Genomic DNA, 27,489 nt, shown 5'->3' with positions numbered 1-27,489 from the left:
CTTTTGAGTAACATCTTCAAAATGCAGCTTTTTGGATTAAAAACTTTTGTGCTCTTAAGTTCTTCTGCTGATGGAGCTGCTTACAAAATTTGTTTTCTCGTGGTTGTTTTACATTATACTGGTGGTGTAACTTTTATGGATGTGCAAACGTGTTATTTTTAATCTCTGTTAAGGTCACCTGATTTCACAAAACCAATAGGAAACCAATATGACTTGGATGTCTGTTTCTCTGTTAAATTTGATTGGAATTTGTCAATGAGATTGATAATTGTTGACTGGGAATTGAATATATTTTCATGCCTACTCATGTGCATATTAGTATTTAGCAAGTGAATGGAAGGCTAAATTCACGTATAAAATTGATATAAATTTTCAGTAATTCCTGAATAAGCGCTGCCACCTGCCTTACCAAAAAGGTGAAAAATGACATTTGTTGACTCAACTTTTTTTTATTTTTTTAACATCACTTAGGAATTTTTGGCTACTTCTCCATCTCTGACTGAAATTAGAGAAGAAATACTTCACTATGCTATGTTTGAGCAAGAGATGAAAGATTTGAAACCCACTCTTCTTCTTGGTCCAATCGAGTTGCACACAGGTATGACATTTTCTTTTCTTTGTACTAAGGTAATAAAAAGATAAAATGTCATGTTACTTGGTTTATTCTTTGAAATAAAATATTTACAGATATCAATACAGATTACAAAGGAGATTTATTTTCATATTGCTGCAAGATGCCTTGCAGTTTTACTTGTGAAGTATTCCAATTCCCAGTACTGAAATCCCAATATACCACTTAGACAACAGAAAAAAAGCAATTTAAATATCACTCATCTTCATATGCTTGGTTAATATATATTAATTAAATATAATCACTGAGAATTTAAATTTATAATCAGAGATTTATTTTTTTTTCATTCACCTTCTTTGCACGTTGTATATGTTAGCTTGCCAGTGTGTTTTATGGATATACCATACAAAAAGAGAGGTGTATTTCAGTATACTATAAATTGTTTAAATGCAGCAATTGGATTGCTCTTCTGCTGGCACTCTTCCTAATTGCTCTGTAGAACTATCCGTGACGTGTGAATTTTTTGTTTGTTTGCTTTTGTTTCTAAATCAGGACCATTGAAAACAGCTTTATCAGCCGAAGCCAAAGCCTGGAAGTTACTCCTTTGTCAATATTTAAATGAGGAATATAAAAAGAAAATGTTAGACATGATATCATTCATAACCAAATATTTAAAGATATTGGCTCGACCTCTGAATGACCTAGATGATGTCAGGCTTGCGATGGAAGCTTTATCTATCATACGTGATAAAAAAATAGAAATGGATATGACCCTGGGACCTATTGAAGTAAGATGGCTTTTAATTTTTTGTTTTTATCGATACAGTATTATATAGTAGGAGTCATAAAAGAAACTTTTATTCAAAGTTTTTTTTCAAAGAAATATTTTTTTTTACTGTTTTGACCTCATTCATATTCATTCTCTATCTTTATTTTAATAGAAAAAAATCAACATTTTATGCTTAAATTATATGATGAGATTTTATCTGATATATATGTAGCACATGGGAACTATGTTTCTGCAAATGAATTAAAAATGGATCATTATTAAGGTGTTGTTTTTTTTTAAATTTTCATGTAGGAAGCCTATGCCATTTTAAACACATTTGAAATTCAGATTACAAAAGAGGAATCAGAAGGAGTTGATTCACTCAGATATTCTTTTAAGAAATTGCAAAGTAAAGCCGTAAGTGTATAAAACTGTTTCTGTGTTTTTCAGAGTTCAAAAGGTTGTGTGGGACCAGTTGTAACTCCATCCTGTTTTCTCATTTCTTGTCTCAGTTGCACACTAGTATCTATACCTTGGATTACCATGTACATTTTCTGTTATTAGTATTTTTTTTTTATGAAGCAGTTCTTTACTATTTACATATTATTTCCACCCATATGTAGTGGTTCAAAAACTGCAAGAAAATAAGGAATTCATTACTTTTCCTCATTTGTTTCACTGCTTTCATTTCCTGTTTTTGCTTCATTCTGCACTTAGGTTACAAGAGTTTCATAGGTGCATACTCTGTCATAGCCCTTACCCTTAAGTAATGATTTCACACTTACCTTTATTGTTTAGGTCAGACTTACGTCAGTAAAAGCTCCGTGTGTATTGGATGTTGTCCTGAAGTGTAGATGTTTAGATGGAAATATTTATATGCAACATAAAAATATTTTATTGCAATAAAAAAATCTTGTCACAAAGATTAAAAATTCTAGAAAGGACTCAAGAGGTCAAATAGTATTTTTTCATTTCCATTTCACACAGTTCTTGATTATTTCTCTCAAGCTTTTGAACAAATAATAAAAAAATATTTTGTATTGGAAAGGACCTTAAGGATCCTTTATTTGGAACTCCCTTCTTGTTGGCAGGGACTCCTTCCACTAGACTAGGTTGCTAAAAGCTCCATCCAACTTCACTTTTAACATTTCCAGGAGTGGGGCATTCATAACTTCTCTAGACAATGTATTTCAGTGCCTCACCACCCTCTAAGAATTTCTTCAGAATATAAAACTATCCTCTTGTCCTATCATTACACTCTGATAAAGGGTCCCTCTCCATCTTTCTTGTAGGCTTCCTTTAGATATTGGGAGTTGTTAAAGAGAATACTGAACCATCACTGATGAGGAGAAATGTAATGTTTTGGGTTTAGAGAGCCTTTTGGAAGGAAGGAAATACCCTTTTGTTCCCTTCTCACCCTTCTTCGTAATGAAATATGTTCATGTATAAGTGAAGGGAGAAATTATTTTTTCCCACTTTTTAGCTAAAAAAAATGGATCACGTAGCACTGTAAAAGAAAACTGTTTAGCTTCAAATCATTTTTTTTTTTTTAAATAACTTTCATTATTAACCTTCTGTCTGTCAGAACAAAATTCAAAATGAGCTGACTCGAGTGCAGCCCAAATTTAAAAGCGAATTACTGGAAGCAGTCGCAGTTTTTCGGGAGGATGTGTCAAACTTTGAAACATCATATGAGACGGTAACTAATTCAAACTTTTTGTTAATGTACAAGTTTGTACACTAGTTTGTACTTAGTTTTTCATTATTTTTTATTTGCATCAGTTAGATGTCAGAGTATTATTCTGTTGAGCTACTGGATACTTGATGTCATGGTTTCTAAGAAGGCATTGCTATATGTCAACATTTTTAGTTGGAGTAACAGCAGCACAAACAGCTTCACAGGTGAAAACAATCCTGGTGACAACTCTTTCCATGAGATACATACTTAGAAATGAGTTTAGAAATTGCAACACATTATGACGTCTTTTATTATACCACAATATTTAAAAGATGTTCTTGGGCCACTCACTGATTTTGTTTGATTTTAACAAAAACAAGACTCAATTAAGCCAGTGAGTGAATATTACCTTTTATTAGATTTACGGTTGTAAGTATTACATCACCAACAGACATACAGACATAAGTTGACTGGAACCTGACTGTCAAAAGATTATGTAGCTTGGACTTCAATCACTTTATGAATTAACATTCAGTTTCTGTTTATTGTTTGTTTAAAAGGAAGGCCCTATGGTTCCAAATATTCCACCTCAGGAAGCTAGTAATAGGCTACAGATCTTTCAGGTAAGCAAATAAACAGGTAATTTTTGAAAGAATTAAAATTAGATCCAGTGTTGCTTTTCAAAGTAAGTTTAGGAAGATACATTTTAAAATATTGCAGTCTTTACTAATATTCTATGTAGAATTCTCCTAACTATAATTTTGTCAGGTACTATGTTTCTTAATGTGGAGGAATTGATTGGTAATGTGCAGACTTGCTTCACTCTCCATGTTTCATGAAAATATCTACTTGAAACAATATTTAAAAATAATTAAAAAAAAAAGACAAGTAACACGGTTTAAAAATGGCTGAAAAGAAGGCAAGTTAAATATCAGTCACATGAGACGGTATTTTCTTCCTCCTGTAATCATCAAATCTTCCAGTAGAGATTTACCATTCAGCTTGATTTTTGTTCGCTATGAGCCTTAGTTCATGGATCTCCAGTTGGCTTAATTCAATTTTTAATACTTTTCTTTGCAAATAGTAGTAAATTTATTTATTTATTTATTGGTAGGACTTCTCTCAGTCACTTATGAGTTGTATATGATTCTCAATATTCTTGAAAAGCACTGACAAAGTAGAAAAACGTGCTTAAATCCTGATGTGTCTCTAATGTATAGAGACAATGGAGAGACTTCAAATTAATTTGCTTTTCAGATACATTTTTTTTTAGGTACATTTATTTTGCTAAAAGAATGCTTTATACTACTTACTACTAACTTCATTCTTCTTTCTGTTTTACCATCTCAATCCAATACTTTGGACAGCAGTTACACTTTTCCTGAACATAATTGTGTTGGCGCTCTCCAATGTTTTTATCCATTCTGTACAATTTAGCAACCATTTATCCATTCTGTACAATTTAGCAACTAATACATATATCTTATTTCCTGTCTGAAGGGTGTGGAATTAATTTCACATCCCATTATTGTAAAATATTTCTTCAAATTATTGCTTCTCATATACATAGGTCACTCCTATTAGCCTGCATTCCATGCTCATACAAATTTAGACCAAGGGGGATTGCCCCAGGCTCTCTTGTCACTACTGAAGAGTGCCACCCTGCTGCCTTGTGGTCAAATCCACTGTTTGGTCTCCATAAACAATCAGCAAGCAGCAGTGAATATCAATTGGTGCCATTTTTTCTGTATGGAGGAATTCAGCCACAAGACTTTTCTTCATAAGCACTTCCATGTGAGATGCCATTGTGTCAGAATGCCCCCCTGCTGCCATTTGTCACATGGAAATAGGTGGAATGGTTCAACCTCTACTGCCATACCACCATCTGCCTCTGAATTGGTGGCCCACCACGATAAAATAGGAGGCATTACTTTCAGAGTCACTCATATATTTTCACCAACTGAGTTCAATAAACGGATTTGAGTATTGCTATACACGAGAACTGTTTAAAAATTTTATATGAAAATTTTTTTTTAAACGTTTAAATAATACTTTTTAGATGACAAGTTTAGAATGTTAATGATTTCTTATTAGATAATTTAAAGTATTTTTTTTTATTTTGTCTGGATGAATCCTAATTTATTCAGTGTAATTTTGATGAGATTTGGAGAAAGTTTATCACATACTCTGCTGGGGAACAATTGTTTGGACTGCCTGTCACAGACTATGGATTTTTGCATAAACTCAGGTAACTGTTGAAATACAACTGTCTGAGGTATGTAATAGGTATACTGGAAAGGCAGAGGGTACATCAAGGAGAGAAATGTTAAAATGTGGAATGTTTCCACGATTTTAAATTGAGAAAATATCAACAAAAAGTTTATAATTCTAAGGAATTTGCTAAAAAAAAAAAAGTAATTTTATTTATATATTGTGGTGACAGAACCACACCAGATTATCTTAATACAGGAATGCCATGTCCTAATAATATAGCCATGTATACACATAAGTAAGTATAATATTATATTATAGTGATAAGATAAAATAGTAACTAAGAAGAAACAGGCAAGGAAAAGTCAGTGTGTAATCATACGTGACTTTATATCATTAGAGGTTTATGAAGTGTAAGTTTTTTGAGCAGCTGTACTAACGAAAATCATACTGAAGTTTCTGCAGCAGCCATTTTAGTGATTGATTATGATTCATATAAATGAGGATCTGACCCTTTCTGGCTGCTTTTGCATTAACATTTTAGTTCAGATTCAGAGTGTGCTTCTGTAGTAAATTGAGTAATTGTCACCCTTTGCCATGGCACACTCTGATTTGCACAGCAGAGCCAGCTCAAAGTGGGCAGAATCACACCTATAGCTGAAACAACCCAGGAGGATCCAAATTCCATCTCCAGAGTCTGCACAGAGAAACATAAAGGTTAAACCGCATGTCTAAGTGCATTGTCCATATGTCTCTTGAATACAAGTAGGCTTTAGTACATTGCTCCTTTCCTGGGGACCTCATTCCTGTTCTTGACCACCCACTCAGTAAAGAACCTTTTCCTTATGTTCATCCTGAACTTTCCCTGACTCAGGTTTATGCTGTTCCCTTATGTCCTATCACCAGTCACTAGAGAAAAGAGGTTAATGCCTTGTTCTGTGCACCTTATCTTGAGAAAGGTGCAGACAGCAATGAGGTCATCCCTCTGTTTTTTCTAAGCTAAGCAATGCAAGCATTTTCAGCCACTCCTCATAGGCCATGCCCTCTTGTACTTTATTCATCATTGTTGGCCTAGTTTGGAGACATTCTATTAGTTCTTATGTTCTTATATTTATATCCCAGAACTGCACATGTTACTTGAGGTAAGGCTGCTGATGCTGACTACAGGGGATGCTTGCTTCTTTGGATGAACAGAATTTGTTTTGAACTAGACCAAAGCAAAATGTCCCCCATATAAGTTTGGTATGGATAATAGGTATTCAGTATAATTTTTTGTGCATGTGTGTTTTATTAACAAAATGTTCTTTTCTGGATTAAAAAACATAATCTAATTGATCTATTCCAAGTTTTGGTAGTAATAGTAGAGGTACTATATGTAGAGATACTATATATTTAAGTACTGATAAATATTCAAATAGCTGTTTTCATTTCTTGATATGATTATTTTTCTTCCAGAAAGGAGTTAGCCTTCCTTCAGAAACTGTATGGATTGTATGATGCTGTAATAAGCAGCATAAATGGTTATTACGAGATACTTTGGACAGATGTAGATATTGAAAAAATTAATGCTGAGCTTCTGGAATTTCAGAACAGGTGTGATCGCTGTATGAACTGTAACTTATGTTAAATATATTAACATTCAGGTGACTTCAGTAGAGTTCTTTGCTATATTTACAATATAAAACTTACACAAATAACATTTATCTTAAGGTGATCAGGCTTGCCAAGGAGAGCAGGATAATACTGTACTTTTATTTGGCCAGCCTATTACCTGTAGTTTTGACAACAGATGTTGTGGTTTAACCGATCAGGCAGCTAAGCATCACAACCATTCATTCGCACCCCTGCAGTGGAATTAGGGAAAACTGGAACTGGAAAAAACAAGGTAAAACCAAAGGGTGGAAATAAAGATGGTTTATCAGGACAGAAAATGAAGGAACAGTAGTTACAATAATAGTAAAAGAATATTCAAAACAAATGATTCACAACAGTCACTCACCACCCACTGACCAATGCCTGGTTTGTTCCCAAGCAGTAGCTCTCCAGCACTAGCCAATTCCCCAGAGTTTTATAGTTCTGCATGATGTCATATGGAACAGAATATCTCTTTTGCCAGTTTGGGTAAGCCGTCCTGTTGTTTCTTCTCCCAGCTTCTTGTGAAGCTCTAACTTCCTTGTTGTTAGAGTAGCATGAGAAGCTGAAAAGTCTCTGATTTAGCATAAGCACTTCTCAGGAACAGCCAAAACACTGGTGTGCTGTCAACGTCATTTTCATACTAAATCCAAAGCACAGAATTATACAAGCTGCTAGGAAGAAAGCTAACTATTTTATTAAAACTGTATCAGAAGTATTTTATTTTATTAGATTGCTTCAGAAATATATATTTATTTATTTATTTATTTATTTATTTATTTTAAGGAGTACGTTTATTATTACTGGAAGAAATGTTCCTATAATACTGGAAGGATGTTAGGGGAAAGTTCTTTACTAGAAGAGTGGTTAGGTCCTGGAACAGGCTGCCCAGTGAGGTTGTGGATGCCGCGTCCTTGGAGGTGTTCAAGACCAGGTTGGACGGGGCCCTGGGCAACCTGATCTAGTAAAGGCGTATGTTTGGTGGCCCTGCTAGGCAGGGGGGTTGGAACTACATGATCCTTGAGGTCCCTTCCAACCTGGGTAATTCTGTGATTCTGTGATTCTGTGAAATAACAGTAGGACAAGAATCGCTTTGCAACAGAATAACTTCATTAAGTTCAGTCCATCACTAACCTGATACATAATGCAGTACTGCATTATGACAAGCTCCACCCTTTTGGGTAGGCTCTGTAAAAACAGGGCCAGTGTGATAATTATTCCTTTAACACTCTTTCCTTGCCCTGCCCCCATTAGAAGTATTTAGTTTTTCTTTTCTTAGCTAGTATTTTCAGGACCTCTAACCGATATGAGAAGAGAATGTGATCATATATTTCTAATTTTTCTGTCTGTCTCCAATGTGATATGATACTGTGTGTCATGTAAATCTTGCAGAAATCAATAATACATATATGAAGTTAACTAATCAGATTTTTTATTAATAAACATTTGTAAGGAAAACCAGCTAATGGACATATGTCTTAATGCAAACTGCAGTATTTCTGTTTATTTGGTAAAAAATGTTAAATATTATTGTTATTAACACAAGTTAAATTTGACACAATTTTACACAGAAAATGTTGATTTTGATAGCAGCAACTTTTCATCTCCTATTTGATTTTAGATGATTTTAAGATTTCCTGAATCTATAAAAGGCCATTTTCTACTGCATCAATTTAACTTAATTACAGGTGCCGTAGACTACCTAAAGGACTTCAGACCTGGCAAGCATTTTTAGATCTCAAGAAAAAAATTGATGATTTTAGTGAGTCTTGTCCTTTGTTGGAAATGATGACTGACAAAGCAATGAAGACAAGGCACTGGGACCGTATAGCTGATGTAACAGGACATAAATTTGACGTAGAATCTGATACATTTTGCCTTCGAAACATCATGGAAGCCCCAATTCTTCAAAATAAAGATGATATTGAGGTAGGTAAATACATTTTTTTGTCCTTCATTTGATGATATTAAGAAAGAACATTAAAAATTAAAAGTTAGGTGAACATAAAAATATTTTTTGCATTGTCTGTCAAGCAGACCACACTGGTTTAAATTAATAAAAACCATGTTTAGAAATCTTATCTCTATAAAGAAAAACAGAAATGGTGACTGGAATCTTTGGACACATGTTTGTAGATAATCTCTTCTTCCCAGTCCTGATTTCTTAGCCCTTGCTTAATAGAATATTAACTTCAAACAATGATATTCACCTAAATTTTTATTGTCTGATTGCTTTAAAGATTTGTAAAAGAATCAGAGGTTTTACAGAGAAAAACTCCATGATTCTTCATTTAACTCACACAGCCTGAAAAAGAACTCTGAATGGAGTTTGTGAGTGTTATGGGTTAAATACAAATGCAAATGATATTGTATTCATACTTAATTTGATTTTTTTTCTCAATGGAAGCATTACAGGTTGATCTGCTTAATTTTAAATCAAACTCTGGTTTGAATGGGTTATTGGATTTAATGATCTCCAGAGATTCTTTCCATCTTAAATGCTGTTGATTATATAAATTGAAATGTGACGGGATTAGGAGTTGGTAACAAGTATATCTATGTCATTACCCAAAACCATATAGAAACAATGATTCAGAAATCTTGTGATGCAGAAATAACAAGATACAAAGTCACAGAAATGGGATACTGATGCATTTCCAATGGAGTATTTTTCATATACTTCATTTCAGAGAGATTTCAGTAAAAATAGTATAATATTATGTTACAACATTTCATACACTGATTTTAAATAAACCATTATTGGAAGATTAACATTAGAAACAGTTTCATTTATGGAGAACAAAGATTCTAAAAAATTTCTTTTCTTTTTTTTTTTTTTTTTTTTTTTTTTTTTTTTTTTTTTCCCAGGATATATGCATTTCTGCTACAAAGGAAAAGGATATAGAAGCCAAACTAGCTCAAATATCTGAAAGTTGGGGAAACCAATTTCTGAGCTTTTCACCATTCAAAGCGAGAGGAGAGCTACTGCTAAAGGGAACTGAAGCAACAGAAATCATGACTTTAATGGAGGACAGTTTAATGATTCTTGGTTCTTTACTGAGCAATAGGTACTTTTAAAATGATTTTGCCTGGTGTTATCAGTAACTGTACTATTATTAGAATAAATCAATAGTAAATTTGAATTGAATGTTATTTGTTAATTAAAGAAAAAAAAGAATAAAAGCTAAAATTTCTGATTTAAAAACTGTTACTGGCAGACATTCATGTATTAGTAGCAACTTAATATCTCAATATATTTGAGTGTAATAAAGTGGTTAGGTACTCTTCAGGAGATTCTTCTTGCTCTCTAAGTAAAAAAAAATATGAAAAATGTTTTCTAGCCATCATATTTTAGCTTCTTATTTTGTAATAGCTGTCTTTAGAATTAAATTCCTCTGTTTTTATCCTTTATTTCAGATACAATGCAGCATTTAAAAAAGATATTCAGAGTTGGGTTGCTAAATTAAGTGGCTCTACAGACATAATTGAAGAATGGTTGGTTGTACAGAACCTCTGGGTTTATCTAGAAGCAGTTTTCGTAGGAGGAGATATTGCAAAACAGTTACCACAGGTAAACTTATAGTGTTTGCCTATTACATATTAATAGCTATCTGTGTACTAATTTCCAACAGAGGATGCTATTAAAGCATTTATTTTTTTAATTGTATATAGGAAGCAAAGCGTTTTCAGAATATTGATAAGTCATGGGTAAGAATAATGCAACGAGCTCATGAAAACCCAAATGTAATTGCCTGCTGTGTTGGAGATGAGACTATGGAGCAACTTCTGCCTCATTTACATGAACAACTGGAAGTATGTCAGAAGTCACTTACAGGGTATGAATTGCTTGATTTTATATATATGTAAACTATTTTCAAAATAGAAACACATTAAGTTAGTTTAATTTTAGTTCTAAATGAAATATTTAAGGATTTTCTAAGAGAAATCTGAAGACCAGGTCTACTTTTTCTACATTATAGCTACACAATTTCTGCTTACTTCTAATCTGCATGTTTCAGTATCTAGCAAGAGAAGACTTCCAAATTTTTTGTAATTAGGTTTCTTCAAAACTGCACAGATAAATGCTAAAGATCATCTCTCTTAAATGAGAATTTATATTGATAATACTTGAAAGGTAAGGATTAGGTGCAGTTTTAGGAGTTTTGTTTACATAAAATTGAACAGTAAATTCTGCTCCATTTGTTACCCATTCATTGTGCATTGGTTTAGATGTGCTTTAGCTGAGCCTCTTGCCTCATCCCCAGTCCCATCATTATTTCCCTAGGCTCATCTCTAGCAGGCCTGGTTTTATCCCCTTCAAATTTAGTTTAAAGCCTTCTGAACAAGCTCTGCCAGCTTCTGGGCTAGGATCCATTTCCCCTTTTGGGAAGGGGAACTCAGGCCAGGAGTTAAGAGTATTTGCATCATGGGGTTATGATCTATAAGATCATAAGATGGTACTTAAGAAAGTACCATTGCTGGTGAGCAAGCCAATGAGCAAACATTCTTGGTGTGTATACAAGCACATAATTTTCTGTTATTGTAAAAAATATTCTGGTTTGTTACTGTTTCTAAAAAGCATTTCCTATTAAAAAACTTCTTTAAAATGTTCTGAAGTGAGATTTATTGATGTGAACCCAAGTCTTCTTTTTTGAATTAAATCATCCACAGAAAATGGAATATTTATGCTTCAGTCCTACTTTCAGTCTTAAGGGGGAAAAATACGAGGTGAAAGATACTAATGGAAGTCTCGTTCAATTTTAAAGATACTTAGAGAAGAAGAGGCTACTGTTTCCTAGATTCTTTTTTGTTTCTGATCCTGTCCTTCTTGAAATTCTTGGACAAGCAAGTGATTCACATACAATTCAGGTACAGCCCTAGTGTGTGGGTTTTTGTTTTTTTTCTGTTTAGAACTAAAAGGAAATTAAAATATGGAAAATTAGTTAACAGATTAGAATGTGAACACTTTCTTGAAAAATCTAGAGATTATTTTTTGTTACGTTTGTTTGCTTCTTGCTCTTTAGTCTCTAACAAAATAGGAACTAGATATCTGTAATTAAAAACATTTTTATTCAGAATCCAGAACACTAGAATATGGTCCCCATTTATGATATGCTGGAGGTTCATTTAATAAAAGGAACCCTATGTGGCCTTGATACTTAGCATAGCACTAAATCAATCTGGCTACTCTGGATTGTATCTGAAAACTGAGATAAGATAGTAGACCTAATGTAATAACTGATTTTTTGTCCGCTTGATCACCTGTGGAAACTGTAAAACTGTAATACAATGATTAACAGATTGAGATAAAATCCAACACAAATACTTCTGTAGTTATTATCTTTGGATGGCCTGAAGTGCATCCATAAGTTCAGACAAATCTTCCCAAGATAACCTTACCTTAAATTTTGTGGGGTTTGCTTTTCTATGGTAATGTTATTTAATGTTAGTGCTATTGAATAATTTGAATGACTTTTGAATTATCCTTGCAGCCACATCTGCTCTCCATAGCTGACAATATAAATGAAGTAGAATTTCATGAAAAGGATTATGATCGCATACTGGCAGTCATATCAAGAGAAGGAGAAAAAGTAGCGGTAAATCACTGATTTTTTTATTTCTCCCACAGCAATCTCATAATACATAAAAAATTCTATTGCCCAACATATCAATATAAATTAAGTGGAATTACTGTTAGTTAGAAATAAATATTTCAATCATCAATGTAATAAAATTGTTATTTGCAGTATTTATAGTATTTACATTTGTAGCTGTTGTGCAAACTTTAATAACTATGTGTTATCCAACAGTGTTGAACAGAAGTTTGTTAACTACGTCTTATTTTCTCCCTTTAACTTTTATTAATTTCTCAGTTGGACACTCCGGTGATTGCAAAAGGACCAGTAGAGCTTTGGTTGCAAAATTTATTACAGGTTCAGCAGGCTTCATTGCATGCTATAATTAGGTCAGCATATTACCAAATTAGTGAACCAGAATATGATTTGCTGAGTTTTCTCAACCAATTTCAAGCACAGGTGAGAATACAGAGCATGGGTTTGTGTGTGCAGTCTAGACTGTGTGTGGGGGGGCCTAGAAAATACACAACATATAAACTAATGGACTGTCTATATGAGGAATTTTCCAAAGAGAAAACAAGGATATGAATCTACCCAGTAGCAGGAAGACTTCAATTTTGGTACACAATGTCTAGCATAACATTTTTCTTGTAATGTACATTAAAATAATTTTGTCTTCTTACAGAAAATACAGTAATAGTAATAGTAATAGTAATAGTAATAGTAATAGTAATAGTAATAGTAATAGTAATAGTAATAGTCTCGTGCGGGTTGGAAGGGACCTTAGAGATCATCGAGTCCAGCCCCCGGGATTCGAGCCTCTGTGTTGCAGAGCGGCACTTCTACCACTTGCGCCACAGGGGGATATAAAGTAGAGCTTACATCCTCTGTGATGGCTATTGAACCTCTTTGATATGGAAACAAAATTTACTGTGCAGATTGATTTCTCTCTCATAATTCATGATTGTGAGGGCTATTATTATGGTTATCTTGTGATGATTTATGGTACTTCATAATTATTGTATTTGTCATTATAATACACCCCTAGTAGAAGCCTATCTTGAAAGATTCTAGTTTGCATAAATACTTTTCCATCTTAGTGATTGATCATGAATTTCATTAAGAAATAATTAATTGTTTTGCATACTTTCTGTGTTCTGACCCAGTCATTTGTTAATCATTACAGCAGTAGGCAAAACCATTTTATGGAATCTATGAAAATATTAAGACCAGCCAGTATATTCCTAATTTTAAAAGTTGGTCAGGACATTTAGATTTTGAACAGAATTATCGTAGAGGGGTGTTTATTATAATTGTTTTATCTTAGCAGAATTTAAGATGTCTATTACTTTAAGAAAAAAGGAATGATGTACTGTCTGTTTTGCCTACATGTCAGACATTTTGAGGTGGCTTTATTATCACCTGATAAGAAGAAACAAGAAAGATCTTGTTTCCCAATCCAAATTTTAGGATTGTTGAGACTGCACAAATTAATTGTCTTAGAAGTAGTGGACAGGGTGGGAGGAATGAGAAGAAAATGGTATTTAATCAAGAAATGTAAAATACAGAGAAATAAATGCTTTATTATAGGACACAGAAAAAAAAATAGGCAAAATACTTAGAAGTGTTTGATATATTGTTTAAATTACCATTTTACTGTCTCAGATACTCCTGTTTTAGACAGGTTAAAAAAAGTTGCATCCACAGGTGTTTTTTTCCCCTCTAACTCAGCTGTCATTTTAAAATAAATTAGATTTCTGATAGCCAGATTATTCTAAAATGGTGAGATATTTCCTGCTTCACAGTCTCTGTAGCCTTGAATATGTTACAGATATTGGAGATAAATGTATAAATTGGATGTCAAAGAATTAGGTCAAAGTACTTTGTGAATGTAACAACGTGGGATGGAAAGGTACTGATAGAATTCTCTTCGATCATGTTTTGTCATGGATGTCAATTGGATTCATGGAAATCTTATGTCATTTAAATGAATATGTGGTAATAAAAATCTGAGACTGCAGTTTACACTCAACATCACAGATTTATTTGGAATCAAAAATACTTTCTAGTTCAGAGTGCACTAATGAGGACAGCCAGTTATCAATACAGTAATGCATCCCATGTTCAATAGAAAATGAATGTATTTTTTAAAAAAATGAATTAGCTGTGAGCTATCAGAGAAAAATTTTCAGCAGAATGTCTCCCTATAGTTTAAGATCTGTTTGTTTCTGATGCTGGAGTATACTTAGACTGGATTGTAGCTTGAGGGTTGTGCTTAATTCATGCATATTTCAGTGTATGATAATTTTTTTGTAACTTAAAAAAAAAATGTTTTCTCAGGAGTTTGAAATCCTCTAATAGAACCTGTCAACTCAAGCAGAGCATTATGGTGATATATTACCATAATAGGAGCTAGTGATAGTTTGGCACACCTGGTGCTGTAATTTATTTTCACATTATGCCCAGGGCATTTAGGAAATGGATAGTATTGAACAAGTTATTATTTTGTATTCATTCACATATTAAATTTGTAGGTTGGATTACTGGGAATTCAAATGTTGTGGACACGTGATTCTGAAGAAGCACTAAAGAATGCTAGAGAGGACAAAAAAATCATGCAAACGACCAATGGGAGATTTCTGGAAATTTTGAATATGTTGATTAGCCAGACCACACATGATCTTTCCAAGTTCGACAGGGAGAAGTTTGAAACACTCATTACTATTCACGTACATCAACGTGACATTTTTGATGATCTGGTAAACCACAGGTTTTTATTTCTGACAATTGGTCTCTGTATTCCATAACACCTAATTGATTCTTTGTCTCTCCTGCTCCTTCAGAGAGCAGGCTACTGGGATTTTCTTTATTGTTCCTAAAGTGTATATGTAGAAGAAAAACAAATGAAAAAAAAAAAAAGAATCCTAAAATCAGTAATTTGCTTGAACTTCTTAGAGTCTGCTATGTTCTTTACGTTCATTTATTCTGTGAGAAATGCTAACTATTCCTCATATTTTTACTGCTGATGACATGAACATATTAGATTACCCAGATTTTACCTTCTGTGTCTCCATTAAATCCTTCCTGCACCATGTCCTTTGTTACTGTGCGTTTGGTGAATTCACACAATGTGGATTGCTAATTTCTCTTGGAGGCTTAGATGCAGAACCAAAGCAATTTAAGCTTCGTTTGATTAACATGGAGTTGATTACAATCAGTTGAAATGATCAGATCATTCGTTAGTCAGCTTAAAATAGATCTGTAAATATTAGGTGGGGTTTGCATTCACTTTACTTCTTAGGAACTCTAACTTAAGAAATCACTAATTATTTTAATTATTAGCCAATTAGGATTTTATTGAAGTTATCAAATGTAATAAAATGAGTGTTGTGACAGATATTTGTTTACTTTCTTTCAAGGTAAAAATGCACATCAAATCACCAACTGATTTTGAGTGGCTAAAGCAGTCTAGATTTTATTTCAAGGAGGATCTTGATCAAGTTATTGTATCCATTACAGATGTTGATTTTATTTACCAAAATGAATTTCTGGGTTGCACTGAACGTCTGGTTATAACACCTCTTACAGACAGGTGAGAAATATGATTATATGTAATCAATATTATTATATACATTGAGTTTATTTAACATAGTACAATTATTATTTAACATAGTTTAAAGAGAAATATTCTGAATTAACCTTTGTGTGTTCTAAGTCACTATTGAAAGTCTTCTCATACATTTGCTTAAGTGTATCCTAAAAGAAAGGAAGAAGAAAAATAAGAAGTGAAGTACATTCTCACTATTTTGTACACTTAGTCATTCTTTAACAGTTTTACCATGCCATGATCTTAAATGATGTACTAGCGGAACTGAGTTATTACACACTAGTTTACATTTTTTGCAGAATTTCTATTCTGAAAAGAGAGACTGGATCAAATGTTTCAAGCTCTGTAATGAAGGATTCACTAAGGATTTTATTGCTACCCTGAGTGTCAAGGATTACCTTCACTACCCCAGTGTCTTTGAAAGTCTAAGACAACCAATTATTAGTACTGGGAAACAACCATTAACTTTGCTTCAAATGTGGATTGATGTTGTTTTGTTGTTGTTTTTCCTATGAAGTTCCATGGCCTCTTCCTCAGTTTGTCCCTTTCTTGAGGTGTCACTTTTGGCCAAATTGGAAACTAGACTGCCAAAAGATACTTCACTTGCCAAAAATTCCACTCAGTACGTTGCAATAACTTCCACGATGCTATTATTAATTTTGTTATTTATGTGGAATATGGGTCTGTACAGCTTTCTAGAACATCTTTATTTCTCCAGAATAGGTAGGACTGTTATTGTGACAATATGGAATGCTCAATTCATTTCTATGGTATATTGTGTTTCACTCAGCAATCAAATATTTTTGGCATGAAAAATTTAATTTCTACTCCAAAATTTGTCTTTATCCCAGTAAACTCATAGAAGTAAAACCTTAAAGTTATTTATATTTCTTATTAGTTGACAGAGTCAGATAATAGACATCAATGAGCCTGTAGTGGCTTGATATAAAGCACCACAATTATTCAATCTAAGTCATAGGAATTAGGTAGTTATTAAAGTCTATAGACTAAAAACTCTGAATAAATGCTTTTTAGCAATGTTAGTTACTTAAAACTGATTTGACAGTGAAGATACCTCCTCAGAAACTTGGTCATTTTAATTTGAGTATTCTGCCATTTAACTGTGTGTGAAAATCCTAAGTATTGCATTTAACTAATATGGCAGTCAAGACTCTTCAGGACTGAAAAAAAAAGTTGGTGATTCAAAGTTTTAATCCATAATTGTGGTGAGGGTCATGTATCCTGATTCTTTCAGACTTCAAGATGTAGATGAGAGTAACCTAACCTGGTAATATAAAGATTGAGCTATTGCTGAAAATGATAAGATGGTATCATTTAACATCAGAATTGTCTCACTGAAGCTTCGAAAGGAATTAATGACAAATTCCTTTGTGTTGTTCACTGATCTGCTTGTTTATCTAATTTTAATGTACTAGAGAAAGATCATATGATTTTTTTGTTGTTTTACTAGTAATGCTTAAATTCTGCATTTTTGCCATTCTGAAATTTCTGTATTCAAGTGAAATCAGTGGAATTGCTTATAAAGAATCTATGCTTTAACACAACAATATATCACATAACTCATTTTTGTATTTATATAAAACTTATTCATCATAGTTTAATAAATTGATATGATTTAATGTTTTTAGGTGCTATATAACTTTAGCTCAGGCTTTGGGAATGAACATGGGAGGAGCTCCAGCTGGACCTGCTGGAACTGGTAAAACAGAAACAACAAAAGACATGGGAAAGGCTCTGGGAAAATACGTAGTAGTCTTCAACTGTTCTGATCAAATGGACTTCAGAGGTTTGGGTAGGATTTTCAAAGGTAAGATTTCATAGAACGAAATAGGGTGGAATGGACCTCCACAGGTTGCAAAGTACTACCCTCATACTCAGAGCAGGTGCAATTAGGGCAGGTTGCCCTTATTGGGTTTAAATATCTCCAGGGATGGCTAGAACACTTCAGGGCCACTGTTCAAGTGTTTAACCAACCTCATTTTTTGGTAACTATTGTCTTGAAATTAATCATATTTCAACCTGTGTCCAATGGCTTTTCTTCCACCGTTGATCTCTGAGAAGAGCCTGGCTCCAGCTCCAATGAACTGGAGTAGTCTTTTCAATTAGCTTTCCCTTCAGGCTGAAGAAACCATATTCTGTCAGCCCCCCTTTTGAATCATATCGTCCATACCCTGCCAATCATGGGTATGGATGGTCCACAAGTCCATCTGATGGACTTGTTCCAGTGAGCCATTATCTTTTCTTTCCTGGAAAGCCTCAGAACATGTATGCTACTACAACTGCTATCTCAAAAGTTCAAGGTAAAGTTGAACAATGATTTCCCCAAAACTTTTGGATAATAAGCAGTGGGATACCTCTGCTGCAAGGACCTATTTCTGGTTCATGCTCAGTTGTTAAGGATGATACCAGGTCCTTTTCTGCGGAACTGCATTCTAGCCAGTCAGCACCAAGCATGCAGTTATTCTCTGCCAGATAAATGGCTTGTTGGACTTCATATAGTTTCCAACAGTTGATTTTTGAAGTCATAGTATTGTCTGCACTGAGAAGCAAAGGGTGAAATTATTTAGATTTTTATTGTTTGGTTTATCAAAGAAATAATTATAGCATAATATTGCCTAAAGCTGCATGTTTCTAAAAGTATCATGTTTGAAAGTGAAAACACAAAGAAAAGTTAAAAAGCAGGACTTTTTCTGCAATATCTTCGGGCTATTTTTTTTTAAGTTGTAAGTCACTCCTTTTTTAATTTTTAGATGAACCATTGCTTCTTGCAAAATAACCAAATTGCCATATTAAAGGTTCAATTTATGGTAATAACAGTACCAGACTCTTCTGGATGCCCCGAGATAACAAAAGATGTTTCTGATTTTAATTCACTAGTAAGCATTTTCTAGGAAACGGAATACTGATATGAAAATACTCAGGAGGAAGAAGTTAGACATTGGCCCCAGACAATTTTATTCAGTTATTTGGAGAAAAGTACAGACATATAGTTCAAGTATCTCAAGTATACCTGGAAGAAAAACAGATTACACATTTTTCTATCCTTTTTTTTTGTTTGTTTGTTTTTTCAGGTCTCGCGCAGTCTGGATCTTGGGGATGTTTTGATGAATTCAACCGGATTGAGTTGCCTGTCTTGTCAGTAGCAGCACAACAAGTTTATATTATCTTAACAGCAAGGAAAGAAAAAAAAAAGCAGTTCATTTTTTCTGATGGAGACTGTGTAGATTTAAACCCAGAGTTTGGAATTTTCCTAACAATGGTAAATAGAGCAATAATTCCCTAGAAGTAACAAATTATGCCATATGACATTTATGACATGAAAAGGTGAAAGCAACTTGCTTGATTAATTAGTTGGAGCTGTTGCTAAGATATAGACTGAACTAGCAGAACATATAAATAATTCTTCAAGAATTGCATGCCTTAGCTTTTACTTTAAGATTATTCCTGAGCATCACACCCCCTCATTACTGTACTACAACTCATTATGGCATCTACCTACAAGTCTGACCAAGCTTTCAAAATTCTCTGTGCTTGTTGAGAGGGTCAAAACAGTGTTTGTACTGTTTTTGCAGTGTTACTTTTATTTAGTTAGTTAGTTAGTTAAAGTATGTTATACTTATCTACCTTAACCTGAAATGCTTTAATGTTATTAGGGAGAAAATTACTCTGGTGGGAAAAAGAAAAAACAAAATAGACCCTTTTCCTCAACCTGAATGTTTCTTACCAGGAAAGACAGTTTTCAAGTAGATACATCCTGTCTTTATGTGGATAATACAAAAGTAAAGCTGATTTACAGAGCATGAGTATGATGACAGCAGATCTTTCAAAACAAATTTATCAGGTTTCATTGCAAATACAGGATGTGCTTACTGGTTTAGGCACAATACTGGTTGTCCAGTTTTGGCCTTCTGCAGCAAAGAGATCTGCTCTGCTGTGTGCTCCAACACCAGATTTAGCAAAGGCATTATGAAAAATTGTCTTGAAATCTATGGGAGACTTTTGTATAATGGCAGCCTGTGAAAAATTCTTGCAGTATATGCAAGATAACTCCCACAAATGAATGGATAATCTGTGCAAATAAATAAATATAAATACATATAAATAAATAATATGAAGGGGGAAAAAAAAGGCAAAGTGGTATATATATATATGTATATGTATATATAGTTTCAGATGGACGACCAACCCATTCTACCCAAATGTAGAAGCACAAACTCCTGGATTTAGAATAAGAACTTTCAGGATATGCTGTCTTGTCACTGCATGATTTCTGAAGCATTACAGGACTGATTCCTGTAATCTCATGAGTGGGGAATTTTATAGTCTATGTTTCCCGATGCCAAGGCAGATGGCAATCCAGAATGACCTTATGGGAAATTAAACTACACATCTACACATTCAAGTGTAGATTAATAACTGAGGTGCTTATAAATATTGTTTGATCACTTTTAATCTTTTGAAAGTGACCTGTTTGATGTCAGTTGTTCAACGTGTTTGCAGCAAGTAACAGGAAATCCTCAATCAAACTCAGTCATTAAAACTGTATTCCATACGATTCATAGTTTGCTTGAAGTTTCTTCTTCATATTTTAATCATTAGTGGAGAAAGGATGTAACCCAACCGATCTAAGTATTTATGCATAAATTTGCTTAAAATTAATAAAAAGGATATTATTTGACTAATGCAAATAATAATGCAATTTGTTTTCTTGTACAGAATCCTGGATATGCTGGGCGCCAAGAGCTACCAGAAAATCTCAAAATTCTGTTTAGAACTGTGTCAATGATGGTTCCAGACAGACAGGTACAATCAATGACTGAACTGAAAGAATTGTTCTTTGTTATTTGAATATTTTAATTTGCTTGTCTATTTAAAGAAAAAGAAAAAGAAAACCCTTATTTCTAAAAGGAAAACATTGCGTTTCAGATCATTATAAGAGTTAAGCTTGCAAGTTATGGATTTATTGATAACGTGGTTTTGTCTCAGAAGTTCTTCGTTCTTTATAAACTTTGTGAGGAGCAGCTGACTAAGCAGGTAATGTTATGCATTCTCTTCCCCTTTGTCTTAATATTTACAGTGCAACCCTTTAGATTTTGATTTGTGCAGATTGTTTCTGAGCAGTCACTTTTATGCTTTTAACAAAATATTGAAGTAGTTGAAATATAATTCAAGCATTTTTTTAATTAACATTTTTGAACTGTGTAAGCTCATGTATGTGTAGTTATATAAACATATTCATCAAACTGTTAAAAAATTATGACTTGTTTCCTATGTATGAAGTTCTTTGCCTAAATGTGGCAGGCAGGGAAAATTAACCTTGTGTCTCATTTTTGTGTAGTGCATAGTGAAAGCATCTGTATCTTCAAAACTGCAGGAGGAATGTCTGGAGTTTGATTTAAGTTATAGCACTGCTTTATATTTCACAGTACTGATTTCTTCTGAAAGGTTTAAGCTGCCTTTGTTAGGAACATTCAGGGTAGAATGCAAATATTGTTTTTATAGAACACTAATGTAGAGAGCTACAACACAGTTGCTATATCAGTTCATAAATGGTGAAGTCAATGAAATCCAAACTAGAAAGCTTATACCCTCTTTCCTGAAAAAGACTTCTTATCTGTTGTTTATTTTAATAGAAAAATTCCTAAAGAACCGCAACACTTCCAAATTAAGTTAACTTGTCAAGGCAAGGTGACTGTACTTTAGAACAGAGAAGTAAGATTTGCTATTCTAATGAATTAAAGGTAGAGAACTTGCTACTGATGCATAAACTGTATTTTCACATTCAACTAGGTTCATTATGACTTTGGTCTGAGGAATATCCTTTCAGTACTTAGAACTCTTGGAACTCAAAAAAGGGCCAGACCAAATGAAAGTGAATTAAGCATTGTTATGAGGGGACTAAGAGATATGAATCTTTCAAAGCTGGTAAGAATCTAATTTAAGATTTTAGCACCAAAATAGGCAGGACAGCTAATTATCACTGTATTATAATGAAGCAGCGGTGAGCATTCACTAAACTTGTAAACAGTTGTTAGAGTGCAAAGATTCAACTGGGTTAAAAGTGGCTTGTCTGGAGGTATGATGTTTTACATACTGATGCGTATAGACTGATTACCATCAATAAATGAAATAATTTGAATATGAATTAAATTTATGTGCCATAAATACAGTATATTTACCAAATCAGTAGTGTATGACATCCAGCAGGGATGAGAAATCTATCTTTCACACCTTTTTTAAAAGGTTTTATAGGTGCTCTTCAAGCATTAGAATTGAAACATCATACACTTTGTAAGTATAGATTTAGTGTACACTGAGAAATAAAATAAATTTCAAATTTATTTTTCACATGACATAGAGATAACACTAGGAAAATGCTGTCTGCTTAGTGAGATGTCCTGTGGGCTGACTGTGCTTATGAATACAAGCACTTGTATTTAAAAACTGTATTCTTATTGTTTAATATTTTACAGTAGATATTAATCTGTGTTTAAGAACTGTGGATAACTGGGCACTAATGCCAAATGACTTTTTCAGATAGATGAAGACGAACCCTTGTTTCTCAGTCTTATCAATGATCTGTTTCCGGGGATGCAGTTGGACAGTAATACATATAATGAACTTCAGGCTGCAGTAGCTAATCAGATTGAAGAGGCAGGATTGACTAATCATCCACCATGGAATCTTAAGCTTGTTCAGGTAAAAAAAAAATAAAAAATAAAAATAAAAAAAATCAAATATCTTAGCAAATGCAAGTCAGAACACCATGCTATTGGTTAAATTGCTGTCTCATTCAAAGACCTGTGCTGCTAGTATAAGAATAAAATTAAGACTGCATGTAAACCACACTAGCAAGGCTAATCTATTATTTATTTATATCCAGAAGAAGAATAAAAAACCCAAACCTTTTAGAATGCTGCTAACCCAACCTTTGCCTTATATTTTAGTGCATCTGAGTTATCTGAAGCAGAAAAGTATGTACTTGGCTCTCTAAATATGAGTCTTGTAGGCTGGAGCAGGGGCAGTAGGGCATAAGAATGCATTCTGAAGGCCAAGGCAGTAAATAAAGTTTAAAAAAGATAGCCAGGTCACAACTTCTACAGCATAGAGGGTAAGTGCTAAAAGAGATATCCCAGGGCAAAGAAGAACATGAGAGGTATGTATTTGTATATTTGAACAGATATTGTAGTAAATTAATATTTTCTCACATAAGTGTTAAGAACCTATATTCTGGTTGAATGATCATCCAGTTCACATATATTGGGTTTAAAGACATAAAGTGTAAGGATGTGTAGTGGCCTCAGACAGTGTTAGTGTCTGATCTATTGCAACCTTATGTAAACCTATGACAAGGTTAATTATGCAAGTGAACAAGATGTAAGTGCTATAAAAGCAAAGAACCAAAGGTGCAAATGAATGAACTGTGTCTTTCAAGGACATATGTGGTTGAATGGTTAAAGCTGTGAAGAGACTTGGAGGTTTTCTAGACATCGAAGGATGTGAACCAGCCTGACTATGGTCAATTTGTGTATGTAGTGTTCAAAGCTAGCTTTTTCTCAAGTACATGAACCAGGTGAATATTGTGGAAAGACCACACCTATGTGCGATATGTATCCCTGTTACCTGAATATAGCATGATTAGTAAAAATGAGTAAGAAAAAATTAGTATCTGAATGGGAGATGTTATATAGTTGTTGGCAAACAACGTTGCCTGCAAACAAGAAAAAGTTGTATAATTTTGACATATTTTATTCTTGGCATTTGAGGAATTGAAAGATAGACCCTATACATTGCCAGGTTGCTTGTAGTGTAGTAGTGTAGTATGTTTTGCTTGCTTTATATTGCATGCTCTTTAGACCAAAATTACACTGACTGAAAAGCAAAAGACTTAAGGTATTCCAAGAAATTACTTATTCTGTTACTGGAACATTTGTAAGACATGGTGCTTAGTCAACTTGTGATTTAATAGTTAAACTATAACTTTGGGCTACAGTAATTTGTACATAAATATGTCAAGGAAGTCCTTGAGGTGTTAGATTTGTTAATCAGCTGTGTAGTCTTAATTTAAAATCCCATAGGAAGTGTTACATCTGTTTATTTGATGTACTTAAGATGCTTTAGCACTTTCATGATTATACATCCTTGTGTTAAATGTTTTGCTACTACTTATCTTTTTCCTTCTGTGTAAGACGAGGCTATAATTACTGTATGGCTGTAAAGCCATTTTATAGTAAACTTGTTTGGTGTTTAATAGATAAGGATAAAAAAGTATGTACAGTTCCTCAAAACACTACAAATTAGCAAATACAAACTGATTTCTGAATTCCTTATCTTCAATGTCTAATGTATTCATAATCTGTGACTATTAAACATACGTAAGTGCAAGCAAAAATCTTCCAAAAGCATATTTCTCAAAATATTTTGCTTTTTAATAGTTGTATGAAACTTCTCTAGTACGTCATGGGCTGATGACACTTGGACCCAGTGGATCTGGAAAAACAATGGTCATAACTATATTAATGAGAGCACTGACGGAATGTGGACAACTTCATAGAGAAATGCGAATGAATCCCAAAGCTATTACAGCTCCTCAGATGTTTGGAAGACTAGATGCTGCCACTAATGATTGGACAGATGGAATTTTTTCTACACTGTGGAGGAAAACACTTAAAACTAAAAAGGGTATGTAAACACTATTTCTGAGTCATCGAAAATGCGTCTTGAATAATGTGTTGAAAAGAATCCCAAGTTTGAAAAGTTCCCTCTTGAAAACAGTGGTAGGTGATATTGCAGATCTCTTTACAAGAAAGAGGAAGACTTTAAAAACTTACTGTTTCCATGTTAACATTAAACAGTAAAAACTATAATAATAAAATTTTTTGTCCCCTTGCTACTTCGGTTCTACATTGCAGATGTGTTACTTGGAGGCTGATAAATTACACTGAAGATTTATATTTTTGTACTTATTCCACCAGTTTTAATATTTTTTTTCTGTTATTTTTGTGTGTTCACTACTTATATTTATTTTGCAGTGTACTGAAATTCCTTTTCACAGAGATATATTCATTTGCATCTTAAAGAATAAAAATATTTGTATTAATGAACGGGAATTCTTCTATGGTACCTTCCCAGGTATACATATATAGGTTCCTATATATATATAGGTTCCTCTATTTAAAAAAGAGGGATTAAAAAGGGGAACAGAGGCCAAGAAGGCAGAGTACTGAGATGCCAAGGCTCCCTTCCTCACTCTGAAGTGATTCACAGTAAAGACCCACCAGTCTGTCTGAACCCCCCTGTGAAGTTTTGTGACATTCCTACACATCCTATCATTGATTACCAGGGAAAAGAGACCAGTACTTCTCTCTCCACTTCCTCTCGGGAAATTGTAAAGATCAATTAAGTCTCCTCTCTGCTACCTTTGATCCAAATTATACAAAGCCACTTCGACCTCTCCTCACAGGACGTGACCTCCAGGCCTTTTACCTGCTTGGTTGCTCTCCTCTTTAAAAATTCAAGTATCTTAACATCCTTTCTATATCCTTTAATCATTTGAATAAATATCCTTTAATATCCTTTAAATAAATTATTATTATTTTTTTTTTCAAATTGAGTCTGTGTTACATGTCAGTGTTTAGTAAACAATCTTTCTGTCTTTGCCTTAAGCCATGAGCAATTTCTTTTTAATTTCTCCTCTTTTCCTGTTGAGGAGGGAGACTGAGAGAATGGCAATCTGATTGTTCGCACATAGATGGGGTAATCTCTTCTCAGATGTATGCTATGAAGATATAATCATACCTTCATTTGCTTCTTTCAGAGATGATGCCTTTACTAGCTGTGCAATTCATACAGTAATGAATATTTGTGAAGACAGTAGAATTTACAATAAGCTTGGTCTTTGGGAATGGGGATAAGAACTATAACTCTTTTCATTGTTTTTGTTTTTTTGATGGTTTTTGTTTGTTTGTTTGTTTGTTTTGTTTGTTTTTTTTTTCCAGGTGAATATGTGTTTCTGATTTTAGATGGTCCTGTAGATGCAATCTGGATTGAGAATCTAAATTCAGTTTTGGATGATAACAAGACTCTCACTCTAGCAAATGGAGATCGTATTCCCATGTCTCCTTCTTGTAAGCTGTTATTTGAAGTCCACAACATTGAGAATGCTTCTCCAGCTACAGTTTCTCGTATGGGTATGGTCTTCATCAGTTCTTCTGCCCTTAGCTGGAGACCAATATTACAAGTAAGATTATCATTGCTAGCTACTCCTAATTTTACTTGGTTATATGTTTGCACAGAATAACATTGTGGATGTTTTTCAGGCATGGCTGAAAACACGTTCTGTTCAAGAATCTGAAGTTTTGCAAAGTCTGTATGACAGAATCTTTGAACCAGCATATACATACATGAAACTAAACCTTACTCCAAAAATGGAGCTTCTGGAGTGTAACTACATTATGCAGGTAAAATAGATACCGTGTAATTTTGCATGAATTGACATTGTAAGTCTGCAAAATTGAACAACATGATAGCAATAAAATTTCATTTGAAAAGGTTGTTTTGTGATGAGGAAAACCACAGCCTTCATATTAGTTTCTTTGGGAATACAGGAGAAGCAGTTAGAGTTGTGTGGAATGAACTTCTCCTAATTGCTTCATATTTAAACTGATCTTGAGATGAATAGAATCTGAAGGCTTTATTTGGTTTTCAGAAGCATATGGTTAATAAGCTAGTGAGTGGTTTCATTCCAGTTCTGTAAACACGAAACAAATTGCAGTAAAGGTCAAACCAAACCTCCTGATACTTTCAGCAGAGAATAATTCTATTTTTATCTCCAGATGTTGTCAATCAGTTCTTCCAAGGTCAACATAGTTATTTTTGCTTTCCTCTTCCTGCCAGTCACAATTTTTCTTAAAGTGGGAGCCAATCAGTGATTTTTTAGATTTTTGATTTCACAGATCTATTGTGATTGCCAATCCTATACTGCATGCCTCCAGCTGTTTTGCTTATGAATCAGTTGTCAGGTGCTGATTCTGAGTCTCTGGACTCTGTATTTGTCCATTTAATCTGTTCTATATTGACAGTGTCATAAATTCAGAATAAGTGAATAGACAAGATAATATTTTTGCTAACACCACGGTTAATACTTAAACTAGCCAATCAGCACCTGATAGCTATTTCCTGTTCACTAGGGATTTAGCTTCAGATTTGCAATAGTTGGAAGTATTTTGCTGCAGATCAATAGCCACAGCAGATGGTACAAAGATTAACTATGTTTCTATGTTACTTTTGATTAAGTTTTCTTCAGAAAATATGAGCAAGTCAGCACTCTACTCATATTATTTTACCGGTAAAAGGTTTCCCTGATTAAACCTGCTTTGATTATTTCTTCCTTTAATGAAAATCTGTAGTGTGTTCCTGTCACAG

General features: G+C 33.6%; 1 protein-coding gene across 2 annotated transcripts in view; it reads left to right on the top strand.

Annotated features, from left to right (window-relative positions):
• Positions 1-27,489, top strand: part of DNAH8 (dynein axonemal heavy chain 8) — a 111,953-nt gene that overhangs the window by 32,044 nt on the left and 52,420 nt on the right. For both annotated transcript variants that reach the window (XM_085543172.1, XM_085543173.1), the window contains 25 exons: positions 472-598; positions 1,124-1,359; positions 1,653-1,757; positions 2,926-3,039; positions 3,579-3,641; positions 5,166-5,266; positions 6,685-6,822; positions 8,550-8,790; positions 9,730-9,929; positions 10,279-10,432; positions 10,534-10,697; positions 11,628-11,730; positions 12,354-12,458; positions 12,735-12,896; positions 14,972-15,196; positions 15,857-16,029; positions 17,694-17,872; positions 19,137-19,324; positions 20,782-20,868; positions 20,992-21,099; positions 21,856-21,990; positions 22,603-22,764; positions 24,501-24,747; positions 26,064-26,305; positions 26,385-26,525. In XM_085543172.1, coding sequence (XP_085399298.1) covers positions 472-598; positions 1,124-1,359; positions 1,653-1,757; positions 2,926-3,039; positions 3,579-3,641; positions 5,166-5,266; positions 6,685-6,822; positions 8,550-8,790; positions 9,730-9,929; positions 10,279-10,432; positions 10,534-10,697; positions 11,628-11,730; positions 12,354-12,458; positions 12,735-12,896; positions 14,972-15,196; positions 15,857-16,029; positions 17,694-17,872; positions 19,137-19,324; positions 20,782-20,868; positions 20,992-21,099; positions 21,856-21,990; positions 22,603-22,764; positions 24,501-24,747; positions 26,064-26,305; positions 26,385-26,525 — 3,900 coding nt within the window. The remainder of the gene's footprint in view (positions 1-471; positions 599-1,123; positions 1,360-1,652; positions 1,758-2,925; positions 3,040-3,578; positions 3,642-5,165; positions 5,267-6,684; positions 6,823-8,549; positions 8,791-9,729; positions 9,930-10,278; positions 10,433-10,533; positions 10,698-11,627; positions 11,731-12,353; positions 12,459-12,734; positions 12,897-14,971; positions 15,197-15,856; positions 16,030-17,693; positions 17,873-19,136; positions 19,325-20,781; positions 20,869-20,991; positions 21,100-21,855; positions 21,991-22,602; positions 22,765-24,500; positions 24,748-26,063; positions 26,306-26,384; positions 26,526-27,489) is intronic.

This window comes from Coturnix japonica, chromosome 3 (genome assembly GCF_054131305.1).
Source record: "Coturnix japonica strain WE chromosome 3, WE-NBRP24, whole genome shotgun sequence".
NCBI lineage: Eukaryota > Metazoa > Chordata > Aves > Galliformes > Phasianidae > Coturnix > Coturnix japonica.
The sequence above is the reverse complement of the archived record's forward strand: the minus strand, read 5'-3'. Positions and strand labels throughout refer to the sequence as shown.